This window comes from Sipha flava, unplaced genomic scaffold (assembly GCF_003268045.1).
Source record: "Sipha flava isolate LNK unplaced genomic scaffold, YSA_version1 292_pilon_pilon, whole genome shotgun sequence".
NCBI classification, from domain to species: Eukaryota; Metazoa; Arthropoda; class Insecta; order Hemiptera; family Aphididae; genus Sipha; species Sipha flava.
Window position 1 is genome coordinate 410,224 of NW_020272962.1, and position 23,319 is coordinate 433,542.

General features: G+C 36.7%; 1 protein-coding gene across 1 annotated transcript; it reads left to right on the forward strand.

Moving 5' to 3' along the window:
• Positions 1 to 1,705: 1,705 nt before the first annotated feature.
• On the forward strand, positions 1,706 to 17,532 carry LOC112685809. The gene is given in 5 exon segments (XM_025557816.1): positions 1,706 to 1,757; positions 17,146 to 17,289; positions 17,292 to 17,318; positions 17,321 to 17,363; positions 17,439 to 17,532. Coding segments are annotated over 5 exon segments (360 nt in total).
• The last annotated feature ends 5,787 nt before the right edge of the window (positions 17,533 to 23,319 follow it).

Consider the following 23,319-nt stretch of genomic DNA (forward strand, 5'->3'; position numbering starts at 1 on the left):
ATGATAGAACATGATGGGTCATATATTGAGACACGAAAATGAACTAACCCATAGAATAATAGAAGGGATAATTGAAGGTAAAAGGGGGACCGAGGATGTCCGAGAACTTCATTTGTCAAACAAATTATCTCCGAGGCTAGACTAACAAGTTACACTGAACTGAAAATGCTAACTGGGAACAGAGAAGAGTGGAAAGCGATCCATAAAGCGATCCATTTGCAAAACCAACCTTAAGGGTTGTGTATCAAAAAGAAGAAAGATGATATTATATTTCATAATATTGTATTGAAAGAGTATATTTTATAATGACTTAGTAACAATAATATTATATGTATACATAATAATAATCATGTGTGATGGAATAAAATAAAAACAAAATACATAAAATACAGGTAAAAGAAATCGTCAAGACAAACACTATTTTGGCTTGTTAATTTCTTTCTGCGTCACGTTTAATAATTATTAATTTGTTTAATGCAACATTAACAATATAAACTTAAATGTATTGATGAAATAGTTTAAAATTAGAAACTAAAATAGTAAATTAAATATTCTGAATTGTTTTTATTGTATTTATAGGAATTTGTGGTATATTTACTAACAGCAGTCAAGTTTGTTTTTTTCGAGGAGGAAATCATTAGGTATGAGACATATAAACCAAAAGTTACCTAGGAGAACTATTATTGCTATAAAATCGATCGTTTAGTTTCGAAAGGTAGATTCGAAAACAGACATCATGGTATTAATGTATAAAATTTAGATGGGAATGTTGAATTTGGTTGAAAACGGGAGGCAAGAAATTTGGTTGTTATACGAATAAAATAAATAAATTTACTAGTTGAAAAATTTAGAGTCAACGGCATACCATCCGTTTTTTATCGAAAACGTGTGGTTAGGTTGTAAATCGAAAATCGACGCGTTTTATGTCTCTGGAGAATAGTAAAAGAAACTCATATAATATGCATACACATTATGTACTACAATGTACGCGTGAATCCATTGTATGACGACGTTAATCTGTTGTTGTACGTGCACGGGCTGCTGCAGAGACTAGAAAGAAAGAGAGAGAGAGACAGAGCAAAAGAAATTCAAAAAGAGATTGACGGTTTCGGGATAAATAACGGCAGCGGCGGCGGTGCGAAACGGGAGCGCGTTAACACGTGGATGGGGAGGCGTTCTGTCGGTGCCCGAGCGGGTGGAGAAGGGGAGGAAGACGAGAAAGATGACGGAAAGGGTTTGACTTTTGGGCGAGAGACGACGGCGTCGGCGACAGGATCATTACATGTTTTATTAGTGCCGCGCCAACCGCTGGAGAATTCTCTAAACCCAGATCACCCCCTACCGGGTACATCCTGCTGCAACTCTGCCCTGACTTGATCACTTGCACACGCACATTTTCCGCGACGAACCCGCGCGCATTATATTGTTCTGTTGTGTATAGTATAAACGCTATATCGTTGTTTTCTGTTTGTACGTATAAAATACAAGATCTACGCCCCCCCAACCCCACCCGTAAGAAATAAAATCCCTAACACGCGACAATACGATATTATTATCTTTGTTGTTTTTAATTTACACGGCTCTTCTATTAATCATAGATTGAGATTGATCGCATAGTCGCCGTCGGTTTCCGTAGTGGCGGATGTTATTTTAGAACGGTTTTTTTTGGGTTTATCGATATCAATCCGAAGTGTGACATAATATTATGCCGTGTGGAAATGAGTTTGAACCATCGTGGTTAACTGCTACCGTGCTCGGTAAATACTTTCGTTGTACGTCGGTCATCCCGCGAATTATGTACAACCATGTTAGCCTCCAAACGTTTACTGCTTTGTTTCATCGGAGAATATTGGTCGAAATCAGACGAGAGACAGAACTCGATACAAATATTCGATAAACATCGCATATTTTCTTCTGCCCGAAACAATTTTGACGAAGGTTGTTGTCACCGACGCTACTGTCGGCCAAAACCCGTATGGTTTGAAATATAGGTCTACGAAGTGCACTCAAATTCTGCACACGCAGACACAACGTACGATAGAAACGCCCTCGTTATTAATTATAGGCTATGAATGATAAACAAGCGCTCATCGGGGAATCGTAATGGGTGTCCGTATCGACCGCCGCACAGATTATTCCTCAAATCATTCTTAGTCATATAATTTTCAAAACAATACCAAGTACAGTATACGTATATAAAATACGGAGCGTGCGCACTCAAACCAGATTATCATCTTAAGTGTGCGGGATTCAGCATATGCATGACTACGGTGGCAGCCTAGAGTGCCAAACGCCTGTGCTGCCACTGCAGTTTTCGAAAGGTCAACAAAAGTTATACGACAGCATCGATAATGACTTGGGATGTAAATGCACCGAAAAACTATAAAAAAAAAAAAAAACCTGCAATAATCATGTATTAAATGTAGTATGCTCTTTAAAATCGATTTTTTTTTTTAAATTACAATTTGTAACATGACTCACGTCAGTCATTTGGCTAGGGATCAAGTATAATCTCACGTACATAGGTACAACAACCGTTGGACGACGGTAATAACTGTACGATTTTTGTAGGAAGACTCGTCCGAGCGATCGTTACACCAACAGCGGACGGCAAACACCCGGTAGACGTCGGCTGCAGCGCACTAAATACGGTATGCGGTTTAAAACCGTAAATTCGATGACCGGTGAAACGCTATAATCGGTATGACGATAACCGAAACGTCGCCCTCGGACGATCGTTTAAACAACAACGTCGCGCGCGTTTAATTATCGCACTTTAAACGCGTTTAACGGCGTACGGTTAGTAACGTGTGCGCGATAGATATTATGTGCCGCTCGCGGTGCCAAAGTTGTTTTCATCGTATTTCGTAGACGATCACGGGTGCTAACATTTTTTTCTGATGCACGTACGACAAAAATGCATTGTACAAATACATTCGATAACTATGCATGTATCGGACTGCAGACGGGGCATAGTGTTATCGCGTTTGATTTATCGTCGAATTTCCATTGATTCCCGCGCGTCGAACGAGGCTAGAAAAAAAAATATCGGGATTCGCGTATTTAGTTATGTATTCGTACGTACGTACGTACGTCGTGCATTATACCATGAACAACGAGACACCTTTGCTCGGAGGCGTTTAATCGCGTGCGGTTACCGAACTAGTGTCAATATGACTCCGCGCTCGCACATCCCCGTGTGCGCACCCCGCGTACAATAATAATACACGCGGGGACGCGTAAACGGCTCGGCAAACAAATTCTATTTATTAATGTGTCCAGGGAGGGGGGACTACACCCCATTCATGATGTATAGATCCTGTTCGAGGTTTTTTTCGAATTTTCGGCTTTCATACATTTCACAAACTTATGTTGGATTATTTTTCTTCGACGCTAAATGTATAATCCGTGTGAAATGTAATATGATTTATTATAAACGCCGTGCGTAATGTTCAATGTAGCTGATTGTTGGTTTTTTTTTTTGTATCTTTACTTTGCACGCTCGACAATGCATTTTAAAACAAGAAAATATCACATAATATACACTAGTTGAAAATATGTTACACTATAGCAATAATGTCTACAGAACATAACACGTAGTTACACTTACACTCAGTCTGTAATACACTTATAATAAATAACGAATACCGATAGTAAAATTAAAAAATATATTTAGTTAAGCTTTAACTCCATGGTTTGGAAATGCTTCTTATTCAAATGAATACGATTGTTTTTTTTTACATCGCTTATATGCCGTAGCAAAATGATAAAAGATAGGTTATATTTATTGACTTGTAACGTAAAGAAAAAAGTATTTTAAATTTTTCTTTTCTCTCACTTTCTTATAATAGTAACTTTAGTATTTTACCGAAAATCAAAAACTACCATGAACAATAGGTATTGTTAGAATTTTAAGTGTTTCCCGGCAGTTTTAATTAGATTCCTTACCTAGAGGAACTTACTGTTAAATAAAACGAATGCGAAACTGGGGGAAAGTAAATATTCATTAAAGAAAGCTATTGTTGAGTGTTGTTTTTTTTTTTTTAATAAGAAAAACCTCTTCATTAGGTTGAGCAATTCATTTTCATTCTGAAAACAGTTCTGCTTAACATACACCATCTGCTTACAGGTTTTCCTCGTTTAAGTGATAAACAAAGTGGGTCAAAAGTTTTGATACTCACATTAGTATAATTTATCGTATACATAAATGTGCTTTTTTTTTTATTATTCTTATATTTCGTATCGATTTTATGTTCCACATGTGTCTACGTGAAATGTGCATTTTGTGCTTTTCGTATTGCTGGTGAAAAAAAAACACTGTTATTTCCGATTGTTCTGGTGATACGAGTATTATTAATTTTCATTCGAGAAAATCACGTGGACCATTGTTTTATACATATTGTACGCGTATGTGTTTATTAAAACCGAACGCAACCATAAAAATGTAAACGAACCGATACAATATGCGTTTATTGTGTTTTATGAAACGCGAAACATTGATTTCGTACCGCATTCGAAACCATCGGAAACATATTAATTGAATCGCGTGCTCGAATACAAGTCAATCGTCTATATTTTCGCCGTAATAGTTATCCCATTGTTAATGGAAACGGATGGTTTTTTTTTTTTTTTTTTATATATATTTATTCTTTAGGGTGGAGGCACGTGACCACCTCCATCGACGACCGTACGTGCCATACGCATACAACATACTATTATATATCGTATAGTGGCAGTCATCGAACACCGTACTGTAATCGTTGAGGTGTCGCGTGGGCGACGAAGGGGTTATCCATTAGTCGATGTACACCACTTTACCGAAGCTCCGATCATCGCCGTCACTGTATAATAATAATGATAATAATGATGATGATGATGACGGTGATGATGATGATGATGATGATAATAATAATAACAATAATAACAATACTTTTCGGTCAGGTGATGGTGCGGTAAAGCTGGTTGCCTTCTCACTTCCGGTTCCGGTTCGCGTGCGGCGCACTACTACCGCGCGCCAGCGGCTGCCGCACGCCGCACGTCGCCGCGCACGAGGCCGCGAGTGGTCTTCTCGCGCCGGGCGCGAACGCGTTGCGGAACCACGGGCGTTATTGTTATCGTCCCGTCGTCGGGACACCGATTTTACATTAGCCGGTTCCGGGGTGGCTCGGTAAAACTGTGGAGTATTGAATAAATATACGAAAAAAACCGAAAAAAAAACACGAACCCCGCACAAGCGTAATAATAATACGTTTCGATATCAGCTCTTCAACGAAAGTATACGAACACATGATGATGGACTGCAGGAACTTTTCACCGCACGAACTTCGAAATAAGAGCGTTCAACGTCAGCGTTGCTGTTCTCGTTGAAAGTGTTGCGTAGCACGCACGCATTCGAGTGCACCAAGTTTATTTATTTCGTGGGCTTCGGCATCCGTGAATCTGAAAACATTGAACGTCAAGGATAAATACGATACCATGTGTGTTACAGGTCAACACTGCGCGTAACATTCGGATAAGATTATACTTACTTATCGATTCATTCGAATAGTCGTTTATAAAACGATCTTCAAAAGATTTCAGTTGTTACTTGTTTTTTGAGCATTTAAAATTGACTGTAATCGATTTTGCACGGCCAAACTTTCTTGACGATAATTATTCTACCTTTCAAAATTATCGTCAAGGTATACCTGCGCAGCGTGACTAAAAGAGGTATATTAATCAAAATTTTATGTTTAGAGTTAGGATAGGAAGTAGCGTTTTCATTAGCATAAAAATATTCAGAGTAATTAAAAACGCCTTAAGAAATCTTTTGACGCATACTATATACTTTGAAAATCGTTAAAGTATAATAACATTTTCTAAATTAACCCGTAAACAATAAATATCGATTAGTTTTTATTCGTGTTATTAATTAATATTTAAAGAACGTGTATTTAGTAGGTCAGTGTAAAATCACTAAATCATAACACAATGCAATATTCATATAAAATATACGATTGTAAATGGTTAGATACAACACAAAACATTACAGGTAAGTTATTATACATGTGTAAGTTCGGACACTTGATTGTAATGTACGAATAAAGGCAAATTACGAAATCTTCTATACAAATAAAAATACACGTATGAAATCAACTTTGTACTTAAATTATCAATCAAAGTTTATTAAACTAATATTTTCTGAATTATTCAAAGTTTGTGTGATTCCTAAAGTAATAAAAATGTACTGCTACAAACAGATAATGTGTTATTATTGTTTTGCGAATCTGTGTATTCAAACTAAATACTCTATTTTTAATTAAAATTAAAATTTTATAAATTTTATATTTAATTTTGGAATACAATACTAATACAAGTAAAAGTAATAACGCATTCGATTTTTCGAATATAATGTGTATAATTTTGCACATTATCACAATGTAGATTATCTATGTAGAGAGTTTATGCTTCGGGTTTGGTGAATAATAAACGGTATACGAATTTTGCGAACAGAAAATATTAATGTTTTAAATTATAGCGTTTTAGCAAACTGTTGACGTACCGCGACGGTTCGTAGAGTTTCGATCGAAACTGTGACAAGGGTACAATGTACACTATATTACTGTACTAAACAATGATGTCCATGACATCGCACCGATACACGTATTGTACACGGGAGCCAACTATCGAAGTCGAACTTTTCCCGATCAAAGTATATAACGTGCATATGGCAACGCGGTACGTACCGTTCAATGATGGTGGGGAGGAAGGGCTATGTGTGTTGCGGAAGTTTTTTGTTTGAGATCATGTTTCCAATGGTAGAACCGAAGAAAGAAAAAAAAAATAGAGAAGACGAATTCTTCTTGGACAGTAAAAATACTACAACCGTACGTTAATTCGACAACAACGGGGACCAGGCGGCGGACAATGAGCAAGAACGCGCCGGAAGCGAATCAACTCGACTGTCGACGTACATACTCGTATATACGTTCATATATACATGTATACAAGTATCCGTACACGTTGTCGTCGTCGTCGTATGGGGTTTTATTGCCCCAAAGTTTTACGTATATATGCGCAACAAAGCGTCCGATATTCGGACGCCCGGAAACGCGCGGCTCGGATTCGGTTTCCTGCCCTGCCCTGTCAGGGATACGAGTGAAGTTTTATGTATTTTTTTTTTTTATTTCATTTCGGAATCTTGGCGTGTGTGCGTTTTGATATCCGACCGGACCGGAACGCGATCCTCTTCGGCGTGTTGTAAAAGCATTTGCGAAAGTACGGCGGACATAATGCGAGAGACGGCATGTGCACAACAATATACTCGCCGAGTAAATACGGCAGGTCTGTGACCATTATCATGTAAATATATGTACTGCAAAATAGCCTCTCGAAACACTCGATTATTCTTACGACACAATAATTTACGAAGGTACTGCGACTTTGAATTCGTTGTAGTGCATCGCAGTCATATTTTTATACATTTATTGCACCGTACCAACCTCTATTCCGTACACGATTTAGAGCTTATCGTAACACATTGATTTTAGACGGTAACGGCAGATTACAGGTACACCTCTACCATAAAAATACTTTCATCAGTCATTCCGTGGTTTGTCCAACGAATTGATTGAATGATTTACGTACAATACTACTTTACTAAGTATATTAGGTAGGTTGAGTTGTTATTTCGAATGTTATAGTGATCTTAGTGAAATATTTCCATCAAGTGAACAAGAGGACTTCAGAAAAAATAAGATATTTCAAATTATCATTATTAAACGTGACGAGCATAAATTGCTTTTCCACTAAAAATGAGGATAAACGATTATTTAAAGTTTTAGGAAAGTACAATTTTATAAATGTTGATATAATATTTCGAAGTGTAAATAAAACAGTGAATACGATTTAATAGAAAATTTAATAGTAAAAGTTGTTTAATAAGAATAGAAAATAAAGTTTTTTGTTTGTATATTCATTATGAGATTTGTAATTGCAATTTTTTTTTTTTAAATATATTATGCACATTATTTTCGCATAGTTTACTATTGTTAACAATTATGGGCAATGTTACGTTGTACACGGTAAATGTTATTTTTTCTACGATGTTTGCGTAGTCAATTTTCAATAAATTTTATTCGAGCAACAAACTATAATATGTAACCGATCGGAGCGAACGCGCAGAGTCATTAATAAAACGTTATTTATCATTGTGTTAGACGAAACTAAGCCGATTGCGAGTCGAACGCGTAGGTTTACGAATGAATTCGATTACACCGCGAACGGTGCTGCAAGCGTTGTCGGCGTTCAAATAATAACACTATCTAATAATATAAATCGTGTACTTAAACAATGACGTAATGGTTTTCATTTTATTGTTACGTGTTACATTTCAATATGCGCCGCAGACTGATCGGGGACCCAGTCAAAAGACGATTTAACTACCGTTGCGGATACCAATATAACGCGGTGTACGCATATAATGTCGCCGTTGCCGCGTGCAGCACGTCGTGAGGGCGACGACGGCGGAGTTTGTTCGGCGATTTCGATATTGCGCGGCCGTCGGTTTCGCGGATTTAAACGACTTTAGCGGTGCGAATAGGCGTGTTCTCTCGGTCAATACACAATGTATAAATTGAGATGTAACACGCGGCATCCCCTCGGGCGCAGTACAATACACGTACACGTTGTGCGACGGCGAAAATCGTTATTGAAACAAAGCTAATACGCACACCGCAGGGGGTTGTGTAAAGCAGTAGTTTGACGACTAATATACAGGCGCGCGCGCGTATATAATATGAGTTTAGGCGGCAGCGCGCGCGCGTGTGCGTGTGAATATTTTAATATAAAAACAAAACGGGATAGAGTTCGACAATTCGCGCGGCAGGCAGCCTCGTTTAATGGGCGTATCGTCGCCGTCGTCGCCAACGCCGCCGTCCCGTTGATCCCTGGCCCGGAGAAACCGTAATGAAAACAAATCGCTTGCGAGAGAGACTTAAACCCTTCTCGCGCGCGCAATATTCCGCGGTGGATCGCCCCCTCAACCCTCGAAGTGTCATACTTTGACGGTGATAAACGCGCGTAACGTAATAATAACAATAACAATACCGCCGTTGCGTGATAATATTTTACACTCGCGCGCACGATACAATGCGTACGATTATAATACATCTTAAGCCGTCGATCATGAACTTGTAGCTCTATAAACGTGTATAACATTAGATCTGGTGATAACATATTTGTTCATTAGTAACATATCTCTGTGACGTGTTTCATTGGTGACAACATCGCATCGTTAAAATCGTCCTCGTGTTCGTAACACAATGTATTGTACATCGAAACGTAACTTATCATTAAAATAATTAACACGACCTATGTACGCTCAAAACACAAATAATTTACTAAACGTATCTGTCACGATATTGTAATGCGCTCTATATTATAGTTAACGCTGGAACACGTTTTAACGAATCAAATATAACTTGTACGTTTGAAAAAAGGTTGTGCACAACAATCGATAAGGCAGCGTTTCTTAAACTGTGTTCCGCGGAACCCTGGGGTTCCACGAATATCACTTTTGGGTTCCGACATGCTTAAGTAATATTTTAAAAATTGTTAAAAAAATTACTTTCAAATTTTTGACTAAAAATTAGTAAAGGTGAAAAAATGTTTGCATTATAAAAAAAAAAAGTTTGTATATTAAATAACAATATATAAGTTATATGGAATAGTCTAAATTTATATTTAGTCTAATTTAAGTAATTATTATTTAAATATTATTATATACCATATTTATACAATTATTATTATATTAATTTTTATTTTAACATATTTTTTGAATTATATTTAATACACAATATTATTTTATGAATATAATTCATTTACAAAAACAATTTTAAAAAGAGCTATAAAGCTAAAAAAAAGTAGGAGTTCCACTATAAATATGGACATCAAAAAGAGTTCCACAGATAAAAAGTTTAAGAAACACTTCGATGGGGAACCGTATCAAAGCCTACCCACCGATGGAATAGCAAACAAAACTAAAAGTGGCGTTTTATTGACAACGAAACGTGCTAAATTGTAGCATCGATTGTCGTAAGCTTTAGCAATATATATTGGACCTCATAAATCGATTGATTCGTCGGAAATACTTTGAGTTGATAAGACTATCCGGGATAGGGCTGAAAAGGATCGAGTGAATATGTCACCGGTATTCGATATCTATTCTCGAGACCGCGAAAATATATACTTTATGATCTTATTTTCTAAACGCATAATGTTATACGCATTACTGATTGGATCGATCGCGTTTCGGCGGTAACGCGGCACAGTGCATCGGTTGTTCTTCGCGACTTTCTTTCGGGACACGTCCACGGAATAGACAAACGACGGACTAACGAGAGACCACGCGACAGCTGTACGCGCGTGATTTCTCATGGTCTTCGGCACTCGGATCATTACGCCACCACCTTCGCCGTCCGTTCGGCTTCGTACACGAACGTCGTCGTCGTCGCCGTCGTCGGCGGTGGCGTGTTTCATTAGCCGTTTTCACACGAATCGTCCAATTGAACCCGAAAGGTAAACAACCCGAAAGCGGAACGGAAGGAACCGTTTAAATCGGCATTAGAAGGACGTGCGCGAGCGCGCACCCGCCGGAAAGAAATATACGCGCTTCAATCGTATTCAATTCTTTTTCGATTTCCACACATACATATATGTATATTTAAAATACGTCGTGTTCCGCCTCCGTCCGACCGTTTTTCAATGAAACAAACGATGACAGCCCGCGGCGTTATCAGAGACCGCCGTTTGATTGATGCGCCACGTCGCGGTCGTCATCGTCGTCGTCGTCGTCGTCGTCGCCTCGACTCGATTCATTGCGGCATTACGGGCTAATTGCAGCCGTACGGAGGATTCGTTCAATCCGGGTGGCCGAACGTACCGCCGCCGCGTTGTGTACAATAATAATGATAATAATACGATATATATAAATGAAAAGACGATCTATATACGCACTGTTGTGCGCGTAGTAATAATAATATATAGCGTTTTCGTTTATCGCGCGCGCGCCATCCCGGTGTTTTTATTATCGTCACACGCGTTAAACTCTCTCTCTCTCTCTCTCTCTCTCTCTCTCTTTCACCGTATCTCACCGTATATGTCCGTTATATTGTATACGGAGTGATATAATGTATACGAGCTGCCATTCATCGGCGCTCTTCTCCGCGGCGTACGCACGGCGTTTACGTGGTACAACGCGTAATAAATAAAATAAATAAATATACGTCTGTGAATAATACACCATTAAACGCACGATTCTCCGTGGCACTCGGCCACCCCCGCTGCACGGTTCTTCCGCAGCAGCAGCCTCTATAGTCCGATTGTTTTTACAAAACGTTTTTCTCGGACAAAAGCGACGGAACGCACCGCAAAACTCGACAGCCGCGCCGTACGAAACGTGTGCACGGCGATATTGTGTGTACGGTTACACAATGCAATGCGTATTTCCTGCTGCGGTATACGTATTACACAGGATACCCGTGCACCGGTGTACGCGCGGTTAAACGATACTATTATCAGGCCGCGACCGTGATTTCCGTTTCTGGCGCGCAGTGTTCGGGGCACGATTTATGACTCCGCCGCGACGGTGCACGGATCTCGGCCGCGCCAAAACGCTTCGTCACCCCTTACCCCGTAACGGTGCCCCGGTACGCGTGCAGGTATACCACGTAATCGCGGGGGAGTTTTATTACCCGCTATCGTTATGAACAGTGCGCGACGACGACGGCCTAGGGTGGCCCGGCCGGTCGGCCGCCACCGACCTCCGCGCACCCGAGTACACCGAGTATGTTTTGGCACAATGACGGTGTACAATAAATGCGCGTACGATTATTGTCGCGATCGCAGGTGATGGGTGTCCGTTGTGCGCGACCGTAATTTGTCCGAGTACCCGATACAAATCATTTTCGAGTTTTCGATTTTCGCGCCGCCGCAACACTCCTTCTCACCACGCGCAGTCCCTTTCCGTTCGCGCGCTCGCGCACGTCCGTTCGCACAACGGCGACAACGCTCCAGCCCGCGACGACGTATCCTATACATCATGTCCACCGGTATTGCGCATTTTTTCGATTATTATTCTCTTCTTTTTCTCCTCAATATTTTCCGTAGGCCGTGTGGTGTCCATTATATATGTCCATTATATATATATATATATATATATATATACTTTGCTACCGGACAACGTCGATGGTCTGCGATGCACCCGAGCGTAGTCTTTCGACCACCCGTACACGTATCGATAAGCGATGTTATTATATTTTTTATTTATTTCTTTTTCTTTTTTTACGTACATTTCGTATACGCTTATGAAACGTATATCATTTGCATTGTCGACCGTTGACAGTTTGCGAATCCATTATATAGTATGCAGGCATGTGTACAAGTGTGCGTTTCGTTACCGTAAATTTGGACTTGAAATACTAACTTGGTATGCCTTCCCTCCCCTGTTGATTGATATGTTTGTGTAGGTATTTGCAATATATATTTACTAAGATAAAATTACAAAACTTACAAAGAAATTTAGAAGTTATGATTTAGCAAGATTATCTAATGTATGTTATGTAGTAACTTGATGTCAAAGACTTTAACATTTTTAAAAAGTTTTTAAAATTATATTATGTCAATTAAAAAAAAATAAGTACTTATATAAGGTGTTTTAACTCCCTTGACGTATTTAAGGCGCATTTTTGGAAAGGGGTTAGAAAAACATAGCCCCCTCCCCCAAAGAGTAAAATTAGATACGTCACTGATCTACGGAAGGCTTATGTATTGATTGTAATGCAAGCATATTGTTTTAATGTTGTGATGCTATGTTGTACAGTAAAATCAAACTTTAAATATAAATAGTACCATGGAATCTACTTACAAATTCGGTGTAGTTCAAAGTTGTTCTTACGCAAGTATCAAATAATACAAATCACTTTTACCACATGACTATTTTAGTCGAATAATTACCTTGTGTTTCGCAATACGTATGCACTTTGAATATTTTTATTTTACTACGAACTATTGATAACCTTAATACGTATAAATACTTAAAATAGTTTCAAAAAATATAATGTTTACGTAAAATTAAATATTTATTAATCGATTCTAAATGTAAACGAACAAAATTACAAACTTCAAAAATTAAATATGTATTTTAAGAGTCGTGACTTAATTGACTATGTATACATCAGATAACGTATTTTTCATTCAAAACTGGTCATATTTTCAAACATAATAATACTCCAGACCAAGCAAAAATAGTGCACTAGGCAAAATCAAATTTTGCCACCTCCAAAAAAAAATTGAGCACTTATTTCAACTTATCCTCTCTCCCTATTATTTATGTGACATACCTATCTACATAAAAAAATTTTAATTTTTTATTTTATGTATAAAATTAAGTATGTAAAAATACTTAAAAATGATTTCTATAATTATTACTCAAAATCCATCACCATCGCTACTGTCGGAAATCGCGGAAGTGATTGTGTATTTATATTTTATATTTATTTATATTTTTGGAATAATTTTAGAATAATTGAAAACGCCCAGCGTAGGCCGTAATATAAAGTGATATAATAACTTTAGACAATATTATTTTATTATACAGGTAAGTGGTTTTCACGAATGAATTAATTTAACTATTTTTCATATTAAACACCGATAAAACTAAAAAAAATGTACGAATCAATTTTGAAAATGCCACCTTTACTAAAGTGCCGCTATAGGGAGGTGCCTAGATCGCCTATACCTCGAGCCGACTCTGAAGCTAAGCATTTATTTATTTATTGATTAACTGTATTTTATCCGATATCCTTGGTACACACAATATATTAATATTATAATAGATCGGTCGTTCAATAATGATAATTAATGGTTACTGAATAATATAAATTTAGTAAATTATGAGTAACGAACGATATCGGACAAAATACGGTTCATTACAAAATTATATCGATATTTTTGTAACATAATTGCGTTCATGAGACTCTTAATAGTATACAAATATTTTAAAAAAAGAAGCTTACATATAGAAATGAATAAATTAATGCTTAGCCTGGAGTATTATTACATTTGTAAAGTACGACCGGTTTGGAATTAAAATGTAATCGTCAAGTATACAAAAAGTCAATAAAATCGCGACTCATAATAAATTAAGTCTTAGCATTTGCTTTTCGTGTGTGTGCTATTTATGCACTCGTGACACTACGAATTTGCTCTTTGGGTGGCGGTTAGAAGACGTAGTTATTATATATTTTATACAGGTATTATTATTACTATTATTATTATTATATGTGGTAAAATTGCACGGACGTTTCACACCCCCTCGCGAGCTCACGGCTCGTTAACCTCGTGACAAGGTGGACTTATATAATATATACCTGCGAAACGGCATTGTCAGGCTCGTGTTCATAAATATATATATTTATATATGTATGTAAATACGTACGGGGTACCTCATCGCTATTACGGGGATGGTTATAACTCCTATACGCGCGTACACAGTGCCTGTATAATATGCGTATACCTAACCAACACATTATATAAGCGTTTTCCGCACACATACAAGTGTATATCGCATATTGTGTGTGCGTGTGGTGGCAAAAATTGAATGGCACTGTTTACCGGTGTGCCCGCGGGTGTCCTATATTATATTATGTACACGTAAGTGTGTGGGTGTGAGTGTGTGTCTGTTTTGGCATGACGATTCATCCACAAGCGGTGATAACAATAATATATACAACAACAACGGAAAACGGCTTGTGTGTGTGCTGGTTAGAAACATTTTTTCGTCCCGGTAACCTCGTGTTTACCTAAACATTGTCCCGAGGTGTGGAAATTAACCCCTTTGACGGACGGACAATAAGATCTATTGGCTCGGAGTATTTTCTCTGTGTGTATATCTGTACGTACCTGTACTATATGGTAGTAACTATTATTTTTTTCCCCTCTCCATACGATTTTGCCGGATGCTGCCAGGTGTATGTGAAAGGCGCGAAGAATCCGCTAAATGCGAATGATTGAAAACGAAAATTGAATACAATATGTGTACGAGATCGATTTGAACCTTTGTATAAGTCTGTGGTAAAAAAAAAAAAAAAAAAATGTTAGTATACATATTATACTCGGCATGGATTATTTTTGAAAAGCGATTTATGACAGTCGATTAAACGTTTTCAATTTATTTATAAACCTGTGAACACAGATACACTACCTCTAAGTATAAATTGACCTACTGCGCGAAAACGATTTAAATTTTATAAGTTCTAATTTCAAAAAATTATATCATTGATAATTTGTCTGTACAATAGTTTTGCGAATAGTTATTAACACGTTGTCAGTTCAATTTCAATGTCATTTATATGACTTCAGTGGCTCCAAACACGTACCTAGGTAGTTCAATTAAACTGCCTGGAAAATTGGAACGTTAAAAAAAAAAAGAAAAATGATCATTAAACAATTTAAATTAATGTTTTATACATTACTTGACAAGTATTTTATATTTAAAATAGTATATTTAATAATTAAATATTATATAACATTTTTAATTATTAAATGTGTTAAAAAAAGGTTTTGGTATTTGAATGGATAGTATATTGGAAGGAGTTGGGTGGGTAAATCTAATTATTTGAACTGACAGTTTCAATTTCATTCGGCGCCGCTGTATGGATTTTACCATAGTTTAATATCGTCCAAATACATCATTAGATATAATTTAAAAAACAAAATTTTCTTCCATCTTGTATGGTATTCATTTTTTCACGAATCAACAGAATAATACACAATACATTTACGATACTGACGAATTCAAATCTCAGTGGTGTAGTCTTAGATAAATAATTGTTTATGTTTAATAGATTATTATTATGACCTCGTCGAAACGACCATTGGTATTGAACCCGTTTGGTATTTTATACAGTACGCACATTTTTCTTTGTAAAATAATATTTCAACGGAAAAAGACAAATAAAACAACGCAGTGCGATAAAACACTGGGAATCGTGAATTTTTTAGTTGTGCAGGGTAATAAGTGAACATAAAAATAATTGAGTTTGGCTATTTGAGACTAGATGACATGCCACTTCGAATGGAAGTAATTCGACTGCAGCAGAACGGCAATGAGTATAATAATAAAAATGATAATAATAAAATCCAAACATAATTTAGGGCGAAACTGGGGTAAAGTAGCAACATTGTTTCCGTAATACTGGAAAAAAAAACTGTCCTAACAAAAAAATCATCAACAAAAGGACAATCGGAGCATGTGACGAAAAAAAAACTTGTGCCTACGACGTTCATTGTGTTGGATGAACGCAGATTTACGGCAAAGGGATGTACAGTTTTTTCTCGAAAAAAAGAGTGAAATGGGAGGGATATAAATGAAATTGAGTCGCATGTTTTTTTTTATACTCCCCCTTCGATTGGCCACGTTTTAGGGTTAAAAGTGATGATTTTTTTTTTTATGGTAAACCTAGTAGGCGTTTTGCTGCGGGGTAAACAAATCGTAACAAATAACGGAAAATATTACTTGCCCTATTTGTTGCACGCCGTTTAAACGTTGTTTTGTCATATAATATTCAATTGATATTTATATACGAGTATATATATTTATACGGTAATGTTCTTATACAATTTTTAAAGTTAACTAATTTGCCAAGCGTCATGAAGATTTTATATTTATTTTTGTGGTTTAATTTTAAATACAATTAAAATGTGTTTTACATATTTTTCCTTTCCGCACCGAAATTTTTAAATTATTATGTTGATATTATTAGTTATTTTACAGATGTTTGGTCACTAACTTATACGGTATAACTTATATTGTATCATGAAGATCGATTCAAAAAATCGATTCGTCACATAAAAAATATCGATTCAAATAGTCCATCACTAGTATGAACACATTAGTGTAACAATACGTAAGTTATGTTTTAAAAGTAGAAAGATAAGAAAGTACTTGACTTACATATGTGCTATGTTATGCAATGGGAACAAAATGCATGTTCTAGGTTTAGGCCCGATTCGCCGACCCCCAATTAGCCGACTACTCGTTTCGCCGACGCGGAAACCGGTTTCTGGTAAAAATAGAAAATGTTCCGATTCGCCAACAAATTGTAGGTTCAGGATCCAGGACTATAAACCACCTTGAAGGATGGCATGCAGCTCTTAATAAAGCTGTTGGTAGACCAAAGCTAAACATTTTTATTTTAATTAAAGAGCTAAAAAACCAACAACAAAATTTCGAACTTGACATAGCGCAAAAAAATGCAATCAGCCACAAAAAATGAATATTAATACAGAAAATTAGAGGAAAGATTATCATTTGCAAAAGAAAGGTATAACTTTTAATATTTTTACAATTGGATTTGATAATAATAATAAATAATAATATATTTTTTATACAATTTTAGACTACAAAATGGTACTATTTGTATTATGGAATATTTGGACGCAATCATGTTCCATTTGCATCTTGAAAACAAAAGATTAGCTTTAGAAGATTAAAATATAAAAAAATAATGTGTTTAATTAATATATAATATTTTTAATTTTAAGTATATTTAATTTTGAACTAAACATATTGTGATGAAAATGTATATTTTTAAGTATAATTCATTTAAAACTATAATATGAAATAATGTCGGCAAATCGGCTGTCGGCAAAATGATGTGTCGGCGAATTGGATTGTCGGCCAATCGGTACGTCACGTCTACACCAGGGGTGGGCAATTGGCAGCTCGCGAGACTTTTTTATCTGGCACTTGCTATATTTTAAAATTATATCATACAATTTTAAAGTTTGTCGTCTATACTCTAACTCAGGGGTGTCCAACCTTTTGTGAAGGCTGGTCCATATCATATGGGTAGAAGTTGTTGTGGGTCACATATTTTTTTTTAATAAAACATTCAAATTTCACGAGTAAATTTTATTCTATAATACAACTAACATTTTTTAAAATTTTACAATAGCGAATAATGAGCAGAAATATTTTTACAAATATTAATAGGTATTTAATTATAATTACACAGAAAAATATATTTATTTATAATAATAAAAAAAAAAAAGTTTTATAGTTTTTTTAGTATTTAATATAAGGTAAGATGCCGCAACAGTAAAAACACGGACGTGTGCATTGGCCCTTACAGTTTATTTGATGTTTTATATTCTTAAAATAAATTTGTTCTCGTAATATTAATATATTATATACAATTAATTGATAGTTTTTAAATTGAAGTAAGGACCTAATCAAAATCTACCGTGGGCCGCGGATTGAACACCCTTGCTCTAACTTATCAATGTAATAATTTTTATCTGGTATTAAACATCATTAAATGTCTAAATATCATATGTATGTAGAAGTATAGCTTTCAACCATAGCTATTTGTACAGAACTTTTTAACTATATCAGTTTCTTCGTATCATTCGTATCGTCGTGAGTGTTGAATTAAATGCTAATTAAAATTCATATTTTGAAATTTTTTTTGTTTTTTTTTGTTTTCTATGCTCTGGCCCACTAGACTTAAATTTTCTAAAAATTGGCCCTCTAGTAACTTTGAGTTGCCATCCCTGCTTTACATTACAATATACGAAAAGAAAATATGTTTCAATGATATTTCATCGAACGACGGTATAAACTTTTATTCACAAAATTCGAATCGCGGCAACGTCAATAAGCGTCTATAAGCGAGGCTTGTACAAATGTGTCTAGACTGTAAAAAAATAATGTACGCGAGAAGGACCGTTGTATGTTTATTTCATATACGATGAACTATTCAATCGGACTCGGCGCGTTTCAATATGAAAAGCAATAAAGAAAATAACTACTGTATATTAGCTGCGCGTAATAATATCCACTGAACAAATATTGGTTTTTACGATTGCGATCGAAAGAAAAAAGAAAAACCCGTTTGCGTGGTGTGCAAAGACGGTTTTGTATGTCTCGGCGGACAGCATGACCGAACCGATTGTTATTTCTTTTCAAACGAGCCGTACGATCGGTTGCGATTTCATTTACGACGTATAGAAAAGTGTGTTACGTCAATATTCCGATGTATTATTCACGTAGGGGGTGGGCTCGTTCACAAAGACGGCTTTACTTACCGTCGTCCGATCTTCCGTATTATGTAATAATTTTGTGTTGCGCACGTTCATCGCTATAGTGTCGTCCGACTCTTGCTGCAGCAAATGGTTTCCCCCTCGATTACGATGGATTACATATTGTAATTGTGACTCGTGTGATAATACGCATATCATCACGCCACGGTCCGAATCACAATTGCAATTATGATGGCTTTGCTTTGATTTGATTGTTTTACACTGTTTCAAGCGCATAGCTTCTGGCAGTAAGAATGATTGGGACTGATGTGTTACTAACTAAATACGCTCATTAGGCTTACTTATGTTGGACTTGGAAGTCAGAAGTCAATAGGACTGTTAATATATTTCTGGGTGGTTGCAGTTCTTCTGCTGATGTCGGAGATTTGATTGTGTGAAGAATGGATGATTTGAGTTTTGACGGAGTTAACAAGTTGATTTATGTAGTCCTTGATGGATAGAATGACGGTGGAGTGTCGAATGGTTTTGTTATTCACGAACCAAGGTTGACCGGAAATTTGTCGGAATGATGTTGATTGAAGCCTTTCAAGTTTAGACCAGCTAGTCGAAGAAATGTTGGATGCCCAGTTGGGAGAAGCATTAGTGGAATTATGATGGCGAGTGGACGAAATTTCTTATTGCTCTGTTCGTCGTTTTTCGTGCCAATCAAGTTGAATAGCGCAGTTGAAACGATGTTAACTTTCATTTTCAAATTGGTGTCACGTTTGAATTTGTTCCGATTCATTCAGATCTCAAGACAAATGCCGTTAAATACTCGTCGTAACACACCGTCTCGAACCGGTAAAAAACGAAAAATCTTGCGAATTACACCTGCTTCTGTTCCGAATCGTAGTCTCCATGACGTGCGGGCGTACAAGAAAAATTGTTCGCGTGTCATATGAACCATGGTTTAAACCGTCGCCACCGGTACAATGCACACGAATTCATCGTTTGTTAAACTTAGTTTCAGTTTTTTTATCGCACTCGTAATTAGCGGAAAGGGCACGTCGTTCTGCTCCCTGCGTCCTCGTGTGTAACGTTACACTCAGGTCCAAAGGCCAAACTAGGAGGTGGAAGACGGGAATTCATCCCTGGGTGTAAGATTTAAGAGAGTGTAATTTTTATAACTATTAACAACTAATTTGATATTTTTAACTTTGTTGAACACTGATATTAAGTTGAAACTTGATTTAGTAAGAGTGTATATATATATACACTATATATATTAACTATTAGAAAAAAATTCTCGAGAAGAGTATTATTTGATTATTGGTCTATGATAGGGCGTAATTTTAACATTTTCTCCGGGCGTAAAAATTCCTAGTTCCACCTCTGCTCGAGTCTCTCGGACGGTGTTCGGCACAAGGGAGTTCGAGTGCGGAGGGTATGGTATTATAACGAAGCAGGGATTACGCGCGTACGCGAACACCGTCGTTCGGCGAACGCAGTGCGTACATGCCGTTTGTCGGATAGCGCGTGCCCTGGCCCCGATATCGGATAATACGAACCGGACGTGCGGCTCCGCGACTTCCAGGTCCGATTTGAATGTATTAGACGTCGCGGCGGAGATCACCGTCGGTCCGGAGCCGTTTGCTCGCCGGAGCGAACGGGGAGTCCGCTGCGAAGACCGACGCGCGCGCTCCGAAGTAAACGGCCCGTGACGAGGAAGTTGTCCATGAAACGGACGTCCGGATCTACTACCCGATACAGTTTGCAGCATCGTGCGCAAATCGAGTTTGCAGCACTTGTCCGATTTAATGAATTTGCATCTTACACAAGACTCACCGAGTCGTGATACGATCGTCTATCGATGCACGGTACTGTTTTGCGCAGTTAGACTGTGACGCGTATGTTTTCGCGACTTTAGCGTACGCCTTTCGTCGAGCACGGTGCATAGGTGTTTTCCGATCACAACAACTTATCGATTCCGAGCGAAACGAAAATTTTTCCGATCGTCACCAAACGCAAATAGTAAAATATAGGAAACGATTTCTCTAGTTGGTACTTTCGGGTGCCATTTTTTGAATTGCTCCATAGTTTATCCAAACTAACCTTTCTAAACTAATGATCGCATACTATTTTGTCATGTGCTATTTAATTTTTGTTAGTGTTTGCACGATTTCGAGACCGGATTGATTGTTCTGATCATAACAATCATAGGAAATTTCGAATAGGAAATATCGTCTAGTTGGTACTTAGAATGAAGTAATTTTACACATTTGTCAACAGTTTATTTAACAATTGTAAATAACTGATAAAAAGTTACAAAAATACCGATAATTTTTACAGCGTAGCGGTTTTCGACAAATCCGAATTTTTCTTTTCGTTAAATATAATTATCATAGAATATGAAATGTTCACTAAATTCTTATGTCATTTTTAGGGGTAAATGATATAATAATTTTCAAATGTTTATCTTTTGAACTATTTATAGAAAATTTAAATCTTCATATTTTCTTAGCTTATTTCAAAAATGTTGTTAAAATAATTGTTGTTTTAAAAAAAGTCTTCAAAACTGAATACAAAGTTTCTCATATTTATTTATTATTGAATAACAAAAATTAGTTGAATTTCAAAAACATAAATAAATCTACGTACGTTATAACATTAAATGTTGATAAAAAGCTAAAAACCAAAAATACCTGTTATACCTTAGAAGTCAAAAATTCTAAAAATTGTTCATTTCTTATATTTAAGGCTTGACAAATTGGATACAACATTTTTCATTAAACGATGTCGATTATTTAGTTAGACATTTCGTAGTATTGAACTATTTTAAAAAATGTGTGCTGTTTATAGGCACTTGGTAATTTTAAAGGTATTTTTTTGTGAAACAGAAGATAAAAATATTAATGAAAAACTTTATATGCTATTGAAAATTTTCATTCTTCTATTATATAAACAAATATATACTGATTGGGTAGACTTCTTTCACTCAGATTCATTTTTTCGAGAGCAATAATACGTTGGTGTCAAATTTAAAAAATCAATACGACGATATTATTCACCCATCCTAGTATCTCATCTAACCGTAGAGTCTAGTCCGATCTAAGAGTCTCGCTCTTATTGTTTAATCGTACGTACTTGTTTTTCACAGGCATTGTATTTTAAAACGTATTTCAATATGTGCACATATTAACAAGATGATATGAAACGAGATGATTTGTGCCCGACAGCGGATGTGTGAATTTTGCAATATTTTTATTAAATTTTCAATTCTTATAGTCTCAACGAGTTATACGTTTACTTATTCGAAATAGTATACACTTCTTAAATCCGTATTATCGTAATAAATCGTCGAACACGAAACTGGAAAAAATATTTTTGTTGTAATGCTTAATATGATAAATAGCGTACACTTCGTACGCATGGAGCTACGGGGCTCTGCACTAATCCGAAAACAGTTAAGGAACAAAAGTCGCGTGTATATACAAACACATAAATACATTATTTCTCTGCACTTATTGCCACGAAGTCTATCACGAAACGTTTTTATGGCAAGCGGCAATCGACGACTTAATTTCGGTTAGAGTATATATACACGCAGTACGAGGACTCGAAATGAGAAAAGAGATATTTATATTGTTATCATTATTATTGTTATTATATTTCTTCAGACGGGAAATACATTCCGGAAACAAAAGACTTGCGGCGGCGGCGGTCGAGGGGGAGAGAATAACAACTTGTGATATATTTATTGGCGCGGACTCGCTGAATAATCGACAATTTCCTGAACCGGCTAAAGGGTTTGAGCCCTCCGTATACACCGCACGGGGGTACGATAGGTACGGTGCGAGTGGGCCGGGGAGAGAAAACCCTTCCTATACACAACCATAACTGTACATAATGTATATATAGAAACGATGTGGCTCTCTGGTTTGTATATTAATTTTATTGGCGGCCGAGCGTGAAGCGGGTAACATTATCGTCGTGTTAGGTCGGCGGGCAAGAGAAGATAGGACATATAATACGATGGAGGGGACGTGTGTACACAGTTAACGACCGGGCAATATGTTTCCACCACCGCCGCCGCCTTCACTATAATATCTTCCCCGCGGCAAAAGCAATTCGACGGCGGTGGTTATATTCGTATATGTACGTATATATACAGTGTACGTGATATGACATTATTATAATAGCCCGTTGGTGGAATAAAACCTCGGATTGAATGAAATTATTTGATCCGCGGTTAAAGTG